The sequence below is a fragment of the Euleptes europaea genome, chromosome 16 (genome assembly GCF_029931775.1).
Source record: "Euleptes europaea isolate rEulEur1 chromosome 16, rEulEur1.hap1, whole genome shotgun sequence".
In the NCBI taxonomy this organism is placed as follows: Eukaryota; Metazoa; Chordata; class Lepidosauria; order Squamata; family Sphaerodactylidae; genus Euleptes; species Euleptes europaea.
The window spans coordinates 30,162,584-30,182,994 of record NC_079327.1 but is presented as its reverse complement, the minus strand read 5'-3'; the positions used below and the strand labels follow the sequence as shown (position 1 = coordinate 30,182,994).

The 20,411-nt window shown below is 43.3% G+C and overlaps 1 protein-coding gene across 1 annotated transcript in view; it reads left to right on the top strand.

Moving 5' to 3' along the window:
* The window catches only part of NCK2 (NCK adaptor protein 2), a 64,999-nt gene that overhangs the window by 25,365 nt on the left and 19,223 nt on the right, over positions 1 to 20,411 (top strand). Inside the window, exon 2 of the mRNA XM_056861753.1 lies at positions 2,179 to 2,420. Coding sequence (XP_056717731.1) covers positions 2,195 to 2,420 — 226 coding nt within the window. The 5' untranslated portion in view covers positions 2,179 to 2,194. The remainder of the gene's footprint in view (positions 1 to 2,178; positions 2,421 to 20,411) is intronic.

The following is a 20,411-nucleotide window of genomic DNA, read 5'->3' as shown; positions in this document are numbered from 1 at the left end:
TGAGTTAAACTTTACAACTTCCCGGAATGCTGGCAGATACAAGGGCCAGAGGCAGGTAGCGTAATCAGGAAACCAGTCTGAGGTCAGGTAGAGTGCTGTTCAAGTCCAATTCCTAAGCAGAGGGGCAATCCAAATTTAAGGTCAAGTTGAGTTCCGAGGTCAGGGTAACAGGAGTCCAGAGAATAACAGAGAGACAAGGTGGCTACAAACGGATGAGTTGCTTCCACCCAGCGCTGAACTCATTGCCTGCCTAAAAAGGCCCTATCTTAATGCAGACCAACTGTTGCTTATTAGGCGTTCAGACATTCCCAGTTGCATCGTCACTGAGTGCTCTATGCAGAGCTTGTAGCCTTGCACTTTTCCAACAGCTTTCTGTCGTTGCCCTGATCTTTCACCGTTTCTGTACGAGTGGTCTTGGTAACCTTCCAGGTGATGCCATCTGTAGCTGAATCCCAGACACAGCTGGTTCTCCTGGGCTGCCAGGCTGCAGACCCGGTGAGACTTCCTGCTCTTCACTCCTTTCACTGTATTCTGCCTGCTGGGATTGCTCCTATGCTCTCACCCTGCCATCTCCCTCTAGTTCATCTGAGGAAGTGTCGGCAGGCTGTTACGCTTCCTGCAGTCTGAAGAAAATTGTTGTCCTATGGGATTCTGGATCAACCACTGCCTTTTGATTCTGTGTATTGTATTGTTGCCCTGACCTGGTTGGCTCAGGCTAGCCTGATCTCGTCAGATCTCAGAAGCTACGCAGGATTGGCTCTGGTTAGTACTTGGATGGGAGACCGCCAAGAAAGTCCAGGGTTGCTATGCAGAGGCAGCCAACGGCAAACCACCTCTGAACGTCTCTTACATTGAGGACCCTATGGAGTCATCATAAGTCAGTTGCCACTTGATTGAGAACCCTATGGAGTCATCATAAGTCAGTTCCACCACTCATTGTAACATTTCACTACTCAAGAGAGCCAGCGTGGTGTAGTGGTTAAGAACAGTGGTTTGGAGTGGTGGAGTCTGATCTGGAGAACTGGGTTTGATTCCCCACTCCTCCACATGGGCAGCGGAGGCTAATCTGGTGAACTGGATTGGTTTCCCCACTCCTACACATGAAGCCAGCTGGGTGACCTTGGGCAAGTCACAGCTCTGTCAGAGCTCTCTCAGCCCCACCTTCCTCACAGAGTGTCTGTTGTGGGGAGAGGAAGGGAAGGTGATTGTAAGCCGTTTTGATACTCCCTTAAGTGGCAGAGAAAGCCGGCATATAAAAGCCAACTCCTCCTCCTCCTCCTTCTCCTTCTTCTGAAGAGAAAAAACAAACAGCATATTATGACGAAAGTTGCTAAAGCATGACAGAGAAGTTAAGTGAAGGTAGTGGCAAAAGTGAACAGGAAAGGTGAGACACAGAATTCTGGCAAATATTAAGGGATGCTGGCAAACTATTTCATCTTCAAGGGTAAGTTCAGAAAAAAATAAGCCATTTTAGCTACTAGTTTTAATGTTGCAATGTCAGTTTGTCAATAACTCTTGGTTGCAGTTGCAGCTTGTTTCCGCTGTGTCTGTATCATTCTGAAATAATGTTACCGTTGCGCCTCTGTACCCCGGTATCACAGGGACAATGATCATCCTTGGAACAGTAGTCTAGAATAATTAAGCACCAAAGTTCTACAAATATAAAGTGGCCAGATAAGTTTCCTCTAAAAAGCATGCAGTTGGAAAGTCATGTACAAAATGGACATGCCGTCTGTGATATTCTAGTTCTCATGTGCAAATTGAGCGGTTAAAAAATAAATAAATGAAGTTCTTAAATGAAGTCTCTGGAAAGGTTGAGACTTTTTTTCTGGACCAGTTGTGGCAAGATTTGTGCTTCTTTAACAGAAGCAGTGTTTTTCATGAAGAAACCTGCAAAGGTGGTTTAATGTGGTCTCAAAGGTAAAGTGGGTGTGCTGTGGCTTGCAAGTGCGCTCCGATTTATTCACTATATTTCTCTACTGCGTTCCCTAGCTGCTCAAAGAAGTTTTCAATAAAACAAGTAAAATTAAAGCTGAGCAGAAATATATCATACTGGAAAACATCAACACAGTTAAACACTACTGTTTTAAGATGTTTTATGCTTCTGGCTTTTTAATGTTAGGACCGTAGTGGAGGAGTATGCTCAGTGTTTCAATGAATGTATTTGTTTTATGACAGAGAGACTCCATGAAAGATGACAGAAGAAGTTATTGTTATAGCAAAGTGGGATTACACTGCACAACAGGACCAAGAACTCGACATAAAGAAGAATGAACGCCTCTGGCTGCTAGATGATTCCAAAACGTGGTGGAGGGTAAGAAATGCAGCCAACAAAACCGGATACGTGCCATCAAATTATGTTGAACGAAAGAACAGCTTGAAGAAGGGCTCTTTGGTTAAAAATCTCAAAGACACATTGGGTAAGTTGTTCTTGGGAACTCAAGGTTGTTTTCTGAAAAACTCTTTCATTTCTGAAAATACTTGTGGGATGTGCATCACATTATTTTGTGGTGTTTTTTTTTTAACTGAATGAACATTACTTCAGTAAACTCAATTTTTTGTGTGTGGTAGATGAGATTGTAAGGAGTGTTTTTCCTTAATCTTTTTAACAGCAAGTAAAAGTAGTTGAAAAAAACGGTCCTCTACTTTTTCTTTTTTAAATAATCGCTTATTATACGTGTCTTTTTTTCTTCTTGAAAGAGTATTTGTAATTGGGTTCTGATACTTGGTGGTAGTGATAAAGTTTGAATAGTAATAGTATCAGAATATGACCCCCCCTCGTTTGATATCTTTCATCCCAGTGTGAAGTGAGCCAAGACCCCACTGAAATTGGGCCTGGGCTGGCATGTGCTCACCTTGGGCGTCACCCCTAACACCCTAATGGAATGAATTCTGGAGTCCTGCTTAACTGTGTTGTGCCTGCGGTGCTGCCTTTGTAGCATTTTTCTAGGTGTCCACATAGATGCACACAGAGTGACTACCTACCTCCTCTTCCCTGTCTTTGGGCAAGTTTGGGGAAAGGAAATAAATCTTGGTTGGCGATTCGAGTTTTTGCAAGCTTCATTTGCGTGAGCCCCAAAAAGACTGCATTACAAGAGTGCTTACAAGGAAAAAGTATAAACTGAGGAAAACTGAGGAGAATTTGCCCACCGTTATATAGGCCAGTAATCATGATTGTGCTCTGCAAAGGCATGCCTGCGTTTGGTTTTGTACTTGGACGTGAATTGTGAATATTTTCTAAATGCTCAGTTTTCTGGTTTATTTCCCGATTTGTTTAATTTGCAGTGAGACCATCCCAAGAAGATGGTTTCCTTCAAGGTCAGATTGCTAGTGGTCCTGGGTTTCCCTTTGCTTCCTTGGTTAATTTTCTAGAGTAATCTGAAACTTCTTGCCCGTGATTTCCTTAGTGTGGTGAAACTTGTTGGCTCGGGTTTCTTGTTTATATCGCCTGGGATTTCCCACTCCCGCAACATAATTATTACAACAGTTTGAAAGCTTTTCAATTATTACCCCCACCCCAAAAAAATGCAGAATGAGGAACAGTTTCTTGTGAAACGCTTGTGCCGTAGATTTGGTTTGTAAAAAGAATCAACTCAGCTAACAGGGACCATCAAGAAATAACAGAAGTTCATATAGTTCAGAAGGAAGTTTCATTTTAGTTACAGTTTTTCAGCTTGGAAGAAGAAAACAGTTATGCTTCAGCGATGCCTCAATATCTTAATGTTGTTTTTGTTGCTCCTTCTTTCATGTTTGTTTTTCTGTATTTGCTCCTTCTTAAGTTCAGTTTCTGACAGCTGAAGGATGCCTTTATTGGTCCGCATGACTGAGTGGATATGCATGTCTGAGAGAGGGGTGTCAGGGTACATTTCATATAATCATCTGAGTATGTGGCAACACTCATATGCGAAAACTATGCACCTACGCTGCAACTATATAAACGTCGTCCATGTTTTTAGAATTAACTCTGTATTAAACTTCAAAAAACCAATCTAGCTCCATCACATCTCCAAATCTAAGAATGGTTGTGTCTGGTTAGTACTTAGATGGGAGACTTCCAAGCAAGTCCGGGGTTGCTACGCAGAGGCAGAGGGAGACCCTGTAGGGGTTTCCTTGAAACCCCTACAGGGTCTCCCTAAGTTGACTGTGACTTGATGGCACTTTCCACCATAAAGTACTCTAGTAGGTGCCTTGAGATTTTTAAGGATGGAACTCCCTTACCATTTTTTCAATGAAGCCAGATGATTTTGCTGATTAACAGCAAGACTTAATGTCCGTGTAGTGGGCCTTCTGCAACTCAGGGACACATTTATTTAACGTTTATGCTCCACACTGGTCTGCCTTACTAATTGGGTACCTGAAGAAGGACGTTGTCATCAAAATGTGCATTCAGTTGGTTAATTGGATCCTGGGTAAGTATCCCAATACAGATGCACAACCAGATGTAAGTCTGTGTCAAAGTGGAAGCCTTCTTCTGTGGGCCAGTCTCCTGTGCTGGGTCAGGATAATCCCATAATGCCAAATGTTTAGGTCCTGACTTGATTGCAAATGTTATTTAACGTCAATAAGGCGGTCTAGTTTTGAAGACGTCAAGAAAGGGATGTGGATGGCCATACTAATAAATGTTAGTCATATAATGGAATATGACTGTGTTCAATCAAAGCTTATTTAAACGATTTATAGTTAGTTCTCATTTGTAAGAGGGCCAGCAGCAATTAACAACATTGCTAGGTCTGTCTTTTCATTCCATGCCCAGTTAGTTGGTAAACCTATATTGGAGATCCAAGAAAATGCCATACCAATATTTTTTCTGTTCTAGTAGTATGGAATCAGCATAAAAAAGATCAGTAATTTGCATGGGAGCATAAGCTGTTAATGAGTACTAAAGAATGATGTTATAATGGTGAGGCATAGAAGTGGGATGGGCCACTTTTCCTGCTAAGCCTGTTATCAGCAGTCTTGCTTAAAAATTTAGGAGTCCTTTTGGATTACCCCTTTTTTAAATGAATATGGTAGCCAAAAGTGATCCAAGCTTCAGTAATTACAAGGCTTGAGTGAGTACTCATTTAGTAAAATGCTTGTGTTGGCCTGCCCTGGGAAATGGCTTGGAAAGTACTATTAGAGCAGAATACCAGGAACCTGGCAGCTGTTAGGTATAAGACTCTTGTTATGCCAATACTTATACCAGGGGTCCCCAACCTTTTAAAGCCTGCAGGTACATTTGGAATTCTGGCATGACACGGTGGGCACAGCAACAAAATGGCTGCCACAAAATGGCTGCCACAGGAGATGGAGCCAGCCACAAATTGACTGCCACAGCGTAACTTCAATAACACAATGTAGATCCTTGTGCTGTGCTGGCAGCTGCTGCCTACGAAACTTTTAAAAAAATCTGCACAGCCAATCAGAAGACTTGCTGGGCAAGAGCTGTACCCAACCCCACCCACTTCCTAAAAACACTTGGCAGGCATCAGAAAAGGTGGCAGGTGCCGTGGTGCCCATGGGCACCACAATGGGGACCCCTGACATACCTTGGCATTAACTTTCCATTTGCTTCTAGGTCCAATTAAATGTGCTAATTATAACCTTAAGGCCCTTTATTATATGCGATAGTCACACTTGAAGGATTGTTACTGCCTACATGAGTTCCATTCCTCTGATCATTCTCTGCTCTCTGTCCTTTTATATAACAAGCAGAGGCAGCAATGCCATTCATTCTCTTTATAGCAACTCCCATTCTTTGGAATACCTTTCCAAGAATGGAGGAAGACCTTCAGGAGGACATCTTGTAACATTAGGTGATTCCCACTGGTCGCTCAGGGAGGCAGGATCAAATTTCAACTTCCTGTCTCCTGGGATGCAATCGCCCACTTCCCAGTTTGTTTCCTGTCTAGCACAGGGAGAGCAGCAGCTCTCTGCTGTAAATAGCTCTTTTCTTAATTTAGGAAACCTACCGTACTCTATTCTTTCTTAAAATTCTTACTTTCATTCCCAGTCCTATCTCTGAGCCGGCTTTCGCCCTCTCACCTCTCAACCTTGTCCTCCTCTGTGGTTCTCTTTCCCTCTCAGTATTTTCCTTCCTGCCAAAACAAAATGGCGGATCAACAGCACCATAAAGGGATTAATCTCCAAGGGAGACCTAGACGGGTCCATTTGTGGCTTAGCCATGGAGGAGCGACAAAACCTCCTGCAGCCGTTTTCTCTGCAAAAACGGAAGAGGAGAGTGGGGGCGAGCTGACTGTGGCCACATGAAATGTGCTAACGTGGTACCTAGGAAAGGCCCGGCAAATAATTTGTCCCCCAGCTCCAGATGAGTATTCATCAAATGGTAACGTGCTATCACCCCCTCCGCTGCTCCAGCCTTGCATGCAGAATACGGAGACTGTATAAATGCCCTAGGGAAGGGGTTGCAGTTTCTCAACTGGCCTCCCCCCTCCACGGTCATTAGGGGAATGCAGGGTCCTCCCCCAAGCTCCCTCTTCAAGGACTTCTGATCAGGAAAGCATAAGGATGGGATCTCAAGACTATCATAGCAAGTTCCTTAGAAAAAGGTCCAATGAGGTAGACAGGAAGGTTATCCCCTCTGGCAACCATCCCAGCCGCGCGGTGCAGCATGCTTCCTACCCTTCCTGCCGTTAATGTCAAGGTAAGGGAGGAAGGAGAGTTCCCTTTGAAAAAGGGCGAAGCGGCAAATTGAGGTGTAATAACCACCCTTTTCCAGTTTGTCTGAGTCACTGGTCAAGACCACATGGGAAAAAAACCCTGGCAAACAGATCAGCCCTGACACTACCAAAAGGGCTTTATATTTCGGTTCCACCGCAGGTGACTTTGGGGTGGGGCTCCTAGAAGAGCTCCTGTCTTGGGCTTACTATCAGTAGATGTCTGAGTTTAACCAAGATTCCTTGGTTAGGAGAGTAGTTTTAGCTACGGGCACACAGTCACCGTCTCGCACCATTCGAACAACAGTGTCCTCCCCCATCATTACTAGAGCTGCAATCGCTTGCGTCACACATTATCAGTTGAACCCAGGAGATAACTGTTGCCTTCCAAGGGCAAGTCGTGATCTTACAAGGGTTGCCTTCCTCAATGTATTCCTGACATCATGATTTATTTACCCTTGACAGCCGCTTTCTCCATATCAAGGGAAAGGACAGACACTGTGAAGACATGAAGCTGCCTTATACTGAATCAGACCCTTGGTCCATCAAAGTCAGTATTGTCTACTCAGACCGACAGCGGCTTTCCAAGGTTTCAGGTAGAGGTCTTTCACATCACCTATCTGCCTAGTCCCTTTAACTGGAGATGCCAGGGATTGAACCTGAGACCATCTTCATGCCAGGTCGATGCTCTACCACTGAGCCATGGCCCCTCCCCTGAAATAAAAAGCACACACCAGCCTAACAGATAATTCTGGTCAGGAAGGCGGATGTTTCTGAGGGATTGGATCCTTGTTCCTGGATTTGGAGTTGGCTTTTGCAGAGTGGGTTAAGCGCTTGGACCCAGCCTTGCTGGTCGAAAAGCAGGTTGGTGCAGTAGTTGAAGTGCCTTCTGTTAGGTGTAACTAGTTCGCCAACTCTCTCCTTTCTCAGTTGATCTGGTGGTGCTGATCCCGTGCCCTTATAACCTCATGGATGGATTACCATGATCTATGTTGGGCTATCCCTGAAGACAGCCTGGGAATTACAGCTGGTCAAAATGCAGCAGCTCGGTTGTCAAGGGCTATCCGGTGGAAATATATTGTGCCCATTTTGAAACAGCTATGCTTGCTGCCATTTGCTTCCCAGCTCAATTCAAGGAGCTGCTTAAAGCTCTTTACGGCCTGGGCTCACATACCTGAAAGACCATCTCTGTCCTTCCATATTATGTGCCAACCATGGACTTCAGGCTGCCACCTTCTGGCTGTTCCTTTACTTAGAGTGGCCTACCTGCCATTGACCAGCGCCCAGGACATTCCTTACTCTCTCTCACTTGTGGAATGGGCTTCCTGAAGAAGTCTCCTCATTGAAGACCATCAGCAGGTTCTGCAAGCCATGTTTGTTTGCCAGGGCTTTGATGGGGTATGAACAGCAGGCAGTTGTGAGTTTATCCGGGTTTAATATGTAGTGTTTTGATTATTATCTGTAAGCCACCTTGAGTAAAGAGAGAGGCAGGGTACAAATATATTAATAAATAAAAAATAAACCTGAATTCTGTCCGAGGACTTATGGGTCTGTTTACTTTGTACACACTATTTTAATTGGCTAGTGGCATTTTTTTATTTATTTACAACATTTATATCCCGCCTTTCTTCCCAGTCAAGGATACCAAGGCTGCTGCTATTTTATTTGTTGTTACCATCCTTGGGTACGTGTGTTGGGAGAAAGGCCTGCAGTTAGGGTTGCCAGGTCCCTCTTCACAACCGGCGGGAGATTTTGGGGGCGGAGCCTGAAGAGGGCGGGGTTTGGGGAGGGGAGGGACTTCAATGCCATATTCAATTGCCAGGTGATCTGATCTCTATCGGCTGGAGATCAGTTGAATTAGCAGGAGATCTCCTGCTACTACCTGGCAGTTGGCAACCCTACCTGCAATTGATGTTAATTAAATAAATAGAATTGCATTAATGGCTTTTGCCAAGAAGCAGTATTTTCAAAACCACAATTAACTTTGATTCTATACTAAAACTTTGAACATTTGTATCGCTTAGTAAACATGGAGGATAGCAGGCAGATAGAGGGTGAAACAGCAAAGACTCTTTCAGTTGGCTTGCCTTTTCACCCACCCTAGTCGGTCATTTCCTTTGTATTGAGAATATTAATTTTTAGCATGTCGGGATGGAGGATATCATACCATTAGGGTGCCCTGAAGAATTTCCCTGTGCACTGTATAGGTCAAACTCAGCATCATTAATTGTGTCTGCAAGGACAGAAGGAGCTAGCGTAGACCTGGGCTATTCATATAATGTATCTGCAGTGACATACCGTGTTCATTTCCTACCTTCTGCCATCAGACAGTGACAGCTCTGCTCAGAGTGTGTATCTGCGCTTTAGCTTTGTGGTCATGAAGGAGTGGATGACAAAGAAAAGGCCACATAGTGTTGGTGAAAGTCCTCCTGACAACTTCAGCAAGATGTTATCACATTAATGGTAGTTTTTCCTCCCAGTGAGGCAATAAAATAGACAAGACTTTATAATATCTGGAATACTCAACACAATTATTTCTTATTTGAGTCTGATTTTTTGGCTTCGTTGCTGCCAAATTGTCTGCTTTTTTTCTCCCCTCTTGACTTTATGCATCTGTGCTCTGATTGAGCAGTAATTATTTCAAATCCAAATAGCTGCTGAAGTTAGTAGCGAAGTTGCTCATGGTAGTCCTTTTGCAGTTTTCCGTTTGTTTGAGGTTAAATATGCTGAATGCCTTTGCAGCGCTGCTTGCTTTTCCCCCCTTTCATTTAACTTCCTGTTTATTATAACTGTCAGCTATTTCCTTTTTGAAGCAACCCAGTCTGTTAGCTGTCAGGTCACTTTAGATGCTTTCCCTCCCCATTTCACCACCAAAGGAAATTAAATGTTTGGTTAAACTTTTGCTTTATTGTCTGAGAAGCTGATTCCCTGAATCTCTTGATAACTGGTATTACACAAAGGGGTTTTTCTAATTGTTCTCCCTGTTCGGTTTTTATTTTATTTATTTTATGTTTAAGACTTGAACACTTTGACTGCCTGGAGTTGTTCACAGGACTTTAGCTCAGCGTGCAAACAGTCTCCTGTTGGGGATGGTTGTCAAGAGCACTTAGAACTGCAGTCCCAAGTGTTGAAATGGCTCCACAAAATATTTTTAGTCCAAGAAGCTAAACATAAACTGCAGTTTATGTTCTTGGATTAAATTTTATTTATTTATTTATTTTGAAATTTTTTATTGAATTTTATGGGATACAGAAGGGAAAAAGGGAAGGCAAAAACGTTACTACATTACTTGGTCAGTGCCTAGAGCAGGTCACCATTAACATATTTTTAAAAAGTAATAATTCACTAGAAAATTAAAGTACCCTATCCAGCAATATAAGCAGGTCACCATTGACATCCCAGAAAGGGTAATACGCTACCAGTAAATTGAGGTACCCTGTCTGATAATCTTAAAATTTCATAGCTAATGAAGTTGAAAATCTTACATAATTGATAGCTAATGAAGTTAGCTAATGGAGTTGAAAATCATAGCTAATGAAGCTGAAAATCTTACATAATTGATAGACACTATTCAGATTATGTCTTAAAAACAATTACAAATACCTAAATGCTGTATTCTCTTTAATCATGGTCTACTCTTATCTCATGAACACAAATGTTCAAACAGTTCTACTAAAGTAAGGCATATCTGTTGAATAAAGGTTGCCATTTTTGCTTAGTTTTGCCATAGACTCATATTCATACATTTTTGTAATCCATTCTCTTAGCTCTGGTATCTCAGTGTCTTTCCAATACTTTGCATACAGAATTCTTTGCATACAAAAAATAATAATATTTTTTCTGGAGCCATCTTCAAAAAGAGTGCCTAGGAAAACCATTCCTAGCTTGTGTCAAGTGTAGAAATCATGTGGGATTCTCATTATCCACTGAAACTTGTTCATAAATGCAAGTCAGATTAATGGATACATCGAGCTTTGTCACTCAATAACTGCCACATCCAGTGAAGACTCGCAGGTGTGAAATGATGATCAAAGATTGTACCCAACAAGTGGAACCTTCCTGTCACCTAAGGTTACTTCAAACTGGTTTTGGCTGAGGCAGTTGACAAATTAACATGAACTGTTAAACATGTATGTTTGAATCAGCTTGAGGTTGGGATGCAGAAAAGAACAGGTGAAGAATGTCTGCAGCGTACCCTTCAAGAACACACCTTAATGGCACATCTCATTTCTCCAGGGCCGCAGAATAAGGAAGATGTTGTGTTTGGAAATTTGGAGGAAATCTATTCCTTTCACAATAGGCTAAGATTTGTGCTCCATAATCACATGTTCTAACTCTATTTTTAGTAGTGCATAAAAACAAAGGGAAGCTTCTGTTTTCTAGGTGCATATAGAATATCCTATAGATTTTTCTATAGGGAACCAGGGACACTGATGGTGCTGTGTTAATAATTGTTCGCCTGTTTTAAATTTTTGCCATATTTTCCCTCTTCTGCCTTTGTTTTCCCACTCTCAGCATTTAGATCATAAAGCTCTTTATGGCAAGGACCGACACTATTCTATAAAATTCCATTGGTGGTACCATATGAAATCCAGTGGTCATTTTATGGTGATGAAAGGCACTTCCACCAAGAGAATGGAACTTTTTTGCTTCCCCTCTCCTGCTGCAAACCCACAAATTCTATGAAATGCTTCACTTGGGACACAGGGAACCCTCAGAAATAACATGAGATGTGAACTGGGGTCCTGCAATGAGACGGGAATCACAACAATTACTCCCCTTTCCACAGGCAGAAAATGGCCTATGGATCACTCTATTATTCTCATTGTCATTTTGGCATTAGGCTAGTGTTGTTGTGTCCATATTCTACACGAAAGGCTGTAGTTGTGACCAAGTAGCTTGCCTCAAGTTCAACCCCACAAGTTCATCGCTGAGCTGAGATTTAAGAAAGGAGTTTTTAGTGTATTGCTCATGCCTGAATTGTCTCTTTGAGTACTTACGTTCTGGTTGTATCTTTTCAGAAATCATGGAAACCTCTAAAGCAGTGGTTCCCAAACTTTTTGGGCCACCGCCCCCTTGGTTCCACAAACTCAACCCCAGCGCCCCCTACCCTATAAAAAACATGATTCAAAATAGGGGTTTGCATGACGCACTGAAGGACAATAACAATAAAATTTCAAAACAGTAACAATTAATTGCACACCTGTTCAAAATCAAATTAAAACTTATTAGTTGAAATTTATTCAACAAAACTGATGAACTTGATCCAGTGGTACCAGGTCTTCAAAGTCTGGAAAAAGTTTGGTTTCCACCAAATTTGCCAGCATGGTGCCATAGCTCGATCAATTGTAAATTAGTGAACAACGTATTTGAAGGGGCCCACCTCTAGCACCCCCCTGCTTAGTGCCCCCCTAGGTAATCCCACTGCCCCCCAGGGGGTGGTACTGCCCACTTTGGGAATCACTGCTCTAAAGTGATAACGTCAAGGCTACATTCAGTGGCCACGTTAGGACAGTATTAAAAAGGGATGTGCATAAACCAAGATTATTGCCAGGGTGGTTCCCCCATCCCTTTTCATGTGGAGGGTCCTGGTTGGAGACTAGTGCAGTTACCCATGTGTGCAGGCTAAGTAGAATAAGCTTTTTCTCACCAACCAGGACTCAACGCCTAGATTTGTTTTTAGGATCCTGGGTTTTTTTGGGGGGAAGGGGGCTAGCTCCAGTTAACCCACATGCGTGCATTAGTACATCATGGTTGACTGGAGTTGGGTTAGGGCCAGGATTCTCTGTGCGAGAAGGGAGCGCACCTGATTCCATGCTCAAGCCTGGTAACAGGTGGGGCTTGTGCATATCCTGGCTTAATGTGGGTTGAAAGTTTGAATACAGCCCGACAGTGATTCCTGAGATGTGTTCTTACGGCTTACAGTATGTCATTGGAATTTTAGGCTGTTTCATTGTACTTTCAAATAAAATAATTTTCCTTATAGAACATTCTTAAGACAACTAGAAAACCACATAGAATATCCACAGTTGGTAGGAAGATGCTTCCTTGAAAGGGTAAGTAGCATATATAAAAGGAAGCATTAGCATGATGTTACATAGTGATTAGAATGTCGGATTGGGATCTGGGAGACGCAGGTTCAAATCCCCAATCTGCATTGGAAGCTTGCTGTGTGACCTTCCAGTAACACACGTCACTCGATCTGTTGAAATATGATCAACTTGCTCAAGCCTCAAACTTTATACTACAAGAGGCCAGAGAAGATGTGCACTGTGTTTGTGTTTACAAGGAATCCAAAGAAACAAGATTGATGGACCCCTATACTTTTTTTAATGAGTACAAACTCAGAGCCAGCATAGTGTAGTGGTTAAGAGCGGGGGACTCTAATCTGGACAACCAGGTTTGTTTTCCCATTCCTACACATGAAGCCTGCTGGGTCACTTTGGGCTAGTCACAGTTCTCTCAGGACTTTCTCAGCCCAGCCTATCTCACAAGATGTATGTTGTGGGGAGAGGAAGGGAGGGTGATTGTAAGCCGGTTTGAGACTCCTTAAAGGTAGAGAAAATTGGGGTATAAAAACCAACTATTCTTCTTCAGTAAACCTGAACAGAGGGAAGAAGTGCATTTCCTGTATCCTAAATTGTAGCTTCTGGGTAAAAATCATTCCCACCTCCATTTCTGTCACATAAACTGCATTGGAGTAGGAGGATGAGGCTGGGCATTTACTAAAATAGGCTCTAGAAATTATATTTGAGGACTATTATCTAGGTTGCAGAAGTAAGTGTTGTTCTTGCCAAGCAGCAGAATGAGTCATGGGTCCTGCAGTTAGCAATCAGCTAAATGCCAGGAGTTAAGTATCAGATTCCTGCTCTGAGGGAAGGCCATCTTGCAGCTTGGGTTATTCACGCCCATTGCTAGGGGAGGCAGGACTAATTTTTTCTATTTCCTGTCTCCTGGGCGTAGATAGCCCAGGGTTCCACTTTTTCTCCTGCCTTGCTGGGGAGAGCACGTAGTCAGCAGAGCTCTGCTCTCCGGTACCTTTAGGCTAGCTTTAGGATCAGAATCTACATTCTATTCTATATTTCCTACTACGTTATTTCCTATTCTTACTACAAAAAAAACAACCCTCTATACTTCTCTGTCCTCTGGAGCCTCTATTTTCAGTTACGCAGGCCCTGATGCACTAGGGCCGGCCGCCTTAAGCGGCCGGGAGGAAGACAGCTATTTGTCCGAGGCCGATCACGATCGCACTCTGTGATCGCATTTGGCCACAATATCCAATCCACCCTCCGTTGGCCGCCTCGGCGTTCCTTCAGAGCGGCAAGAGGCGACTACTGCACAGCCCGACGATCGGCCTCTCCACAAGAAAGCCTTAAAGAAGAGGCAAAATGGCGGGCGTACCAAAAGGGTGCCAAAAAGCCGCGGCCCCTGAAGAGCGATTCTGGCGCCGCAGCAACGGTCTTTAGCGGTCTCCCCACATCCGGGGGTATGGAGGGAGAACCGCAAGCCTGCAGCTCTCATTCCGGCTCCAGGACGGTATCGGGTAATTCTTTCCCCGGGCGAGCCAGCGGGAGGGCAGACTGCAACGTTAGATCAAGTGGCAGCAATGATCGCACAGGCTCTTGCCGCCCAGAAACAACCCGTACCGCCTGGTTCTCCCTCCCCCTCCGATAGCTCTCCAAGGCATTTCGCTGGGAGGGAGACTTGCTGCAGCCACGCCGAAGGCATAGGTCCCTGGCTAACTAAGGCAGCAATGAAAAGTAATTATGCCCAGACCTCCATTCATACTATACAGGATCGCGCCTCGGTGTCATGTGAAGGCAGTATCAGAGAGGAGGGAGAGTGTGACTCTGACACGGAAATTACCATGTTTGAGGGAAACATTCCTTGTTTATTTGCCATGGAGGATTATCAGCCCCTTCTCTCCAAAGCCCTCTCTGCTCTTGAGCTTAATGATGAGGCTGAAACTGAGGCTGAAACTGTGGAGGAGTCCAAACATCGCGTTTGGCCCATAGGCACTAAGTCCTACTTTCCCAGAGTAAACCAGAGTAAACCACCAAATCAAAACAGTTCCCTTGCCAGAATATTTTCAGCAAGTGATCAAAACTGAGTGGGATAAGCCCACCATTAATAGGCAGTTCCCTGCTGTGACAAAGAAGTTGTACCACATGTTATCAGCAGCCATGGAACTCCTTAAGTTACTGGTGATTGATGCTCCTGTGGCCGCTCTGCAGTCACTGGAACTCCCAGCTGAGGATGGGATAGGCTGCATAAAGGATCCATTAGAAAATTGATTTTTTTATCCAGAAAGGTCCATGAGGCTGCTGCATTAACACTACAGGCTAACACCACGGCAGCAATAATTGCAAGGGCATCATATGCTTGGGCAAATAAATTATCCCAGCTACTTCTGGGGGCCGATCAGAGGGTGGCAGAGGGAGTGGACAGGGTCCTCAAGGCCTCTGCTTTTCTGGCCGATGCCTCCCTGGATGCACTTTCCTTTTCAGCCAGGGCAGCCGCCTCTAACGCAGCCATTTGCAGGGCTCTCTGGTTAAGAGCCTGGCCATTTGACATTAAAGCCAAAACACCCCTGCTTGCCTACCCACTGCAAGGAGGCAAGCTATCCAGAGAAAAGCTAGATAATATGTTAATAGAGACAAAAGATAAAAAGCGCATCGTGCCCAAGCCCCAGAGGAAGGAATACAAATCTTTCAAGCAGTCCTTTCAATCCAGTCATGCCTTGCCAAGATTCAAACAGGATCAAAGACGTACCCCTTGGCCGGGCAATCTCCCCTTTGGCTTGGGTTCTGCCCCCAGGGTGTTCTCGAAGGTATTAGTGACCTTGGTAGCAGGGCTACTCAAAGAAGGGATACAGCTACACCCCTATCTGGACGATTTGCTGATTTGTACCCAGTCCAGAAAACAGTCACTGTCCCATACCCTAAGGGTGATGCAGGTTATGAAGACCACGGATACATCGTAAACCGGGAGAAAAGTCAACTAGAACCGCTACAACACATTCGTCACTTAGGAGTGATCATAGATTCCGCCCTCGACCTTTTGATCCTCCCAGAGGACAAAGTGGAAAGGATCTCCAACATTGCAAGATCCACGGCCAAGGGCCGTCAGTCTCGTCTGATGGCATTGGCCCGTCTGCAGGGACTTATGATATCCTGCATCCCTGCCGTGCCATGGGCGCATTTTCACTCAAGACCTCTTTAGTGGCTACTCTGCCCCTTTCAAAATCACATCGCTCGCAAAAGCGACAGAGCAGTGGCGGTGCCAACTCTGGTCCGAAGACGTCTCCTCTGGTGGGCTCAGCCTTCCAGCCTCTGGAAAGGGCTACTGTTCATCTTACCACAGCCCATTCAGGTCTTTACGGACGCTTCTCTGGAAGGTTGGGGTGCCACTGCAGAAAAACACATAGTCCAAGGGTCCTGGTCTCCAGTGGAAAGTAAGCTATACATCAACTTACTAGAGTTAAGAGCAGTCACCTAGCGCTCAGACACTTCCATCACATCATTTGCAACAGAGTTGTCCTCATCAGAACAGACAACGTGGCGACAAAGGCCCACCTAAACAAACAAGGTGGGTCCAGATCGAGGACACTACACCAGGAGGCAAGGAGGGGAATCACGTACACCACTTTGGGTCCCCAATGAAACATTCAGTGAACAAATAGGAGTAAAATCTCAGAAATCAGAAACTTCAAAAAAAAAGTATCAGATGTAATAAACAATGGAAAACTGGAATTACAAAAATAGAAACTTTGCAGTAAGATAATACATACAGTAAAGTGGGAATAGACTATAATCCCTATTCCCTTTGTAAAAGTGTTGTCCATTCTGTTGTACCATAGCCTTTACTCCCTTTATAGAAATGCACTCCTGATTTAATAAGTGCCTCTTCCTCCTCATCTGCTGTTTTCTAATTCAAAACAAGCACTTCTATTTATGGGGTATGACATGATAAACTGCCAAATACTGAGCACCATATATGTGCATACTTATTCCTTGAAGACTTTTAAAGCAGCAGTAAGATTTTTTTCCTTAAATTCCATCCAGCCAACCACACAAGAAAATGGCCAAGGATACGTGCTCGCCACGTTTGTTCATCTCAGTTTTTTGGAATACCACCACCATGCGGTCTGCTCGTTTATACTTATCATTTGACAACTCCTCGTCTTTCTAGAGCCTTCTGTTTAGCTAGACTGAATGCTAACTTTGCTATGGTTATGCAGGGCAGAATTTTGAATGTACCGTACCCAGACAGGACCTGTCCTTGCTCTTCTGGCTCTTTTGCAACTGCTTGTGGTTTCACCTTTGAGCCCAGGCTACCCAGTGCCAAAGTGGGTACATTTTTTGTCTGTATTGTATTGCAGTGTTGTCTCCATGTCCAGAGCTTTGCTTTATTCTATAAATAGAACTAACAAATATTCAATTATGTTCAATAAAATATACCTAGGACCTAGGGAACACAAAATACCACAAAATATCTTTTTTCAAAGCATACTACTCTTTCCCATTGAAATTAAGAGGCTTAATTTTGGCTAGACTGTACCCTTAAGTTAAAAGCCTCCTTGCTTAATTTTGGCTTTGTAGATAGTGAAAACAGTTAACATCCCCTTTCCCCCATAAAAGATAGAATAGTCACCCTGATCTTATTTTCTTGTTTCTTTCATGGGTATATATATATATGTATGCTATTGTTTTCTATTGGTCTATGTATTTTTTCATTTTCTATTTTGTATTCTTGTTTGTATTTTTTTTATTGAAATGGAATAAAAATCTCTTTAAGAAAAGATTGAATGAGTCAAAAAACATGATTTCTGAGGACAAGCAAAACAAAAGGCCACACATCTATGTTCATTTAAAAATTTAGACCAAGGGGTGTCAGACATACGGCACGAGGGTCAGATCCAGACCCTTGAGAACTCTTATCCAGCCCGCGAGGCAGCCAAGGCAGCCACCACCACCCATCCCGATCTGGGCTAGCAAGGCCACTATGGGCTCGCCAGCCAAGGCAGCCCCTCCCACTCTCGATCTGGGCTGGCAAGGCATGGCCCAACATGACCAGGTGACATTTATGTCATGTCTGGCCCTCATAATAAATGAATTTGACACCCCGATTTAGACTCTGATACCTTAACAACATGACTGTTGACTTGATAAAACTACCCAAATACTACCAACCCTTTCTTCTTTCTGAGCACTTCATCTGAAGTAAGTGATCTTGTTCAGGGCTGCATGTGTAGTACAGAGAAATCCAAACAGGACATATTTTGCTGTACCAAGAAATAAGTATACGCTTTATCAGTAAATATGTGAATTATATAATGCTGGAAACTTGACTTAAATTGATTCCTCCTCCTATTCAAACATGGGACAGAAATAGTTGGACGTATCTCTGAGAACTGAGGGATTGATATGAAGCTGCAGTACTGACAAAATGTTTGTAATCTACATTCTGAATCCTTGGATTGCCATTGATGATGAAAAAGAAAAACACTTGTTTGTACTCTGTCGAATTCTGGAAAGTCTGTAGTTCCTCAAATATTTGATGAACTCTTAAAAATAAGGTGTCTACTTATTATATAGCCAGGTATAAACACATATGGGTTTAAAAATAATAATGGCCAAACTATGAAAGTCTCCGTCAATCCCGCTGTCTTTTAAAACCAATATTGAACATACATAGCAAGTAAAGTAAAATAGAGTGTAGATGTGTAGGATAGTTACCAAGTTCAGCAGTTGTTCTTTCACTGGGAGAACGTGAGAAATTTAAAGTGCTATAATGAGAACTCATCAGTAAAACCTACGAATATGCAAAAACATGTGAAGGCTTGGTAAATTTGAGCTCCCTATGTATAAACTTGCTTTCTCTGCAAACTGAGTATTGAAAACTATAATTAGAAAATGGCACATTGGTCTACAGAAACAGGCTTTTAAAAGAAAACCTGCTGTTGTAATACATGTAATACACGGGCATTTTTTTCTCTCCCCGTGGTGCTCTGCCAGGGGTTAGATTCATGTTGCCCTGCAGCAGTGGTGTTTCGAAAACAGTAAAGCCATATACCTTTTGCTCTGCTGCCTCCTGGAGCTCAGGGATCATATTTTTGTCTTGAATTTGGCACTGTCACCTGGCTCTTCTATTGTGTGTGTGTGTATATATGGTGACCCCTTTTTGGGGTTTTCGTGGCAAGAGACTGACAGAGGTGGTTTGCCAGTGCCTTCCTCTGCGCAGCAACCCTGGTCTTCCTTGGCGGTCTCCTATCCAAATACTAACCAGGGCTGACCCTGCTTAGCTTCTGAGATCTGCCGAGATCAGGCTAGCCTGGGCCATCCAGGTCAGGGCGGCTCTTCTATTAGCACCCACCTAACCTGCACAAGGAGAAGGAAAGGAAAGGAATTGACAGGCAGCTAGAACAACAAAATCCTTGATGGCTGATCTTGTTATATGTATTTTCTGTACAGCACTTGTGGAAGTGAATAACTGAAAGGCAGGGTGTGACTGTTTAAAACAAGTAAATAAAGTTTTGCCTACCTGTAAAACCGGTTTCCTGCCAGACTTTTTTGTTTTGTTTTTCTTAGCCTTAAAAACTGGAAACAAAGTTTTTTATTAGTTATACACTTTATAATTTATATTTAAAGAATGTATATATTTCCCTTGCATGACCAACACATCCTCTTTTTTTAGAATCGGGCTACATGGAGTGAATGAGGTAGGTCAGGGGTGTCATCCCAAACATTTGTTCGGTATGTATTTGGCAGGATGGCTAAAAATCAGTAATTTTGTAAAAATTGGATTTTTGAAAATTTAAATCAGATTTTTAAAAATAAAATGCTTTTTGAGGAAAAATCTATCTAAAGAGAGTTTTATATTTAAGATACATAGTCCAAAGGTTATTCATCATGAAATAAATATTAGTTTTTAATTATGTAGTATGAGGCTTTATATTCATGCAATGTTTAAATTTTTTGATAATGAATTCCATTAATCCGTTCACAATGTCATGCTCTTCCAGAGGTTTCTATAAGATTATTTTGGGCAGGTTTTTTATCTAGAAGATGATATCACAGAGGCTTGGTTTTGCAGTTCTCAAAACTGAATTTGTGTCTCCAGAGATAACATGCCCCTTCTTCACAGTGAAAATGTTATAAAATAAACATACAGAGTTGAGAAAAAGCCCTTAATCCCATTGTTCCTTTGCAAATCTGGGTACGCAGAATCAACCGTTTACCTCTTTAAGTGCTAAGTTTCAAGAAGTTCAATGAATAGAAGATTGTTTCGAGTGGAATAGATCTGCACAAGGAACAAAATGTGAGGAGAGGGGCAAGCGGTAAAGATGAAAGTGAAACCTTTCGAGCAGAACACAAGTCTTTAGAAAACCATGATTTAAATCTAGTCTTCCAGTGCATTCCTGAAGGGGTGTGCGAAAGCTCTTAGGAGCCGGCGTGATCCCTGCGCCGGCGTCCATGTCACTTGTGCCATGCAAACTGGCATGGACGCTGGCGTAGTGTCACTTATGCTGGTCCCTCTGGACCACGGCAGCAGTGCATGGCTCAAGTGTTGGGGGGAGGCTTCCTGCCAGCGTTCTCCCAGTGCAAGTCCCCATACAGGCATCCCGGGTGGCGTTCCCAGGGTGTTCTGGAGGGTGGAGCTGCCGTTAGGCAACTTCCAAACGCCTTTTCTCCCTGGGAATGCCTCCCAAGATGCAGTGGTCCTGCACCACCATTTTAGGTGATGCAGGCCACT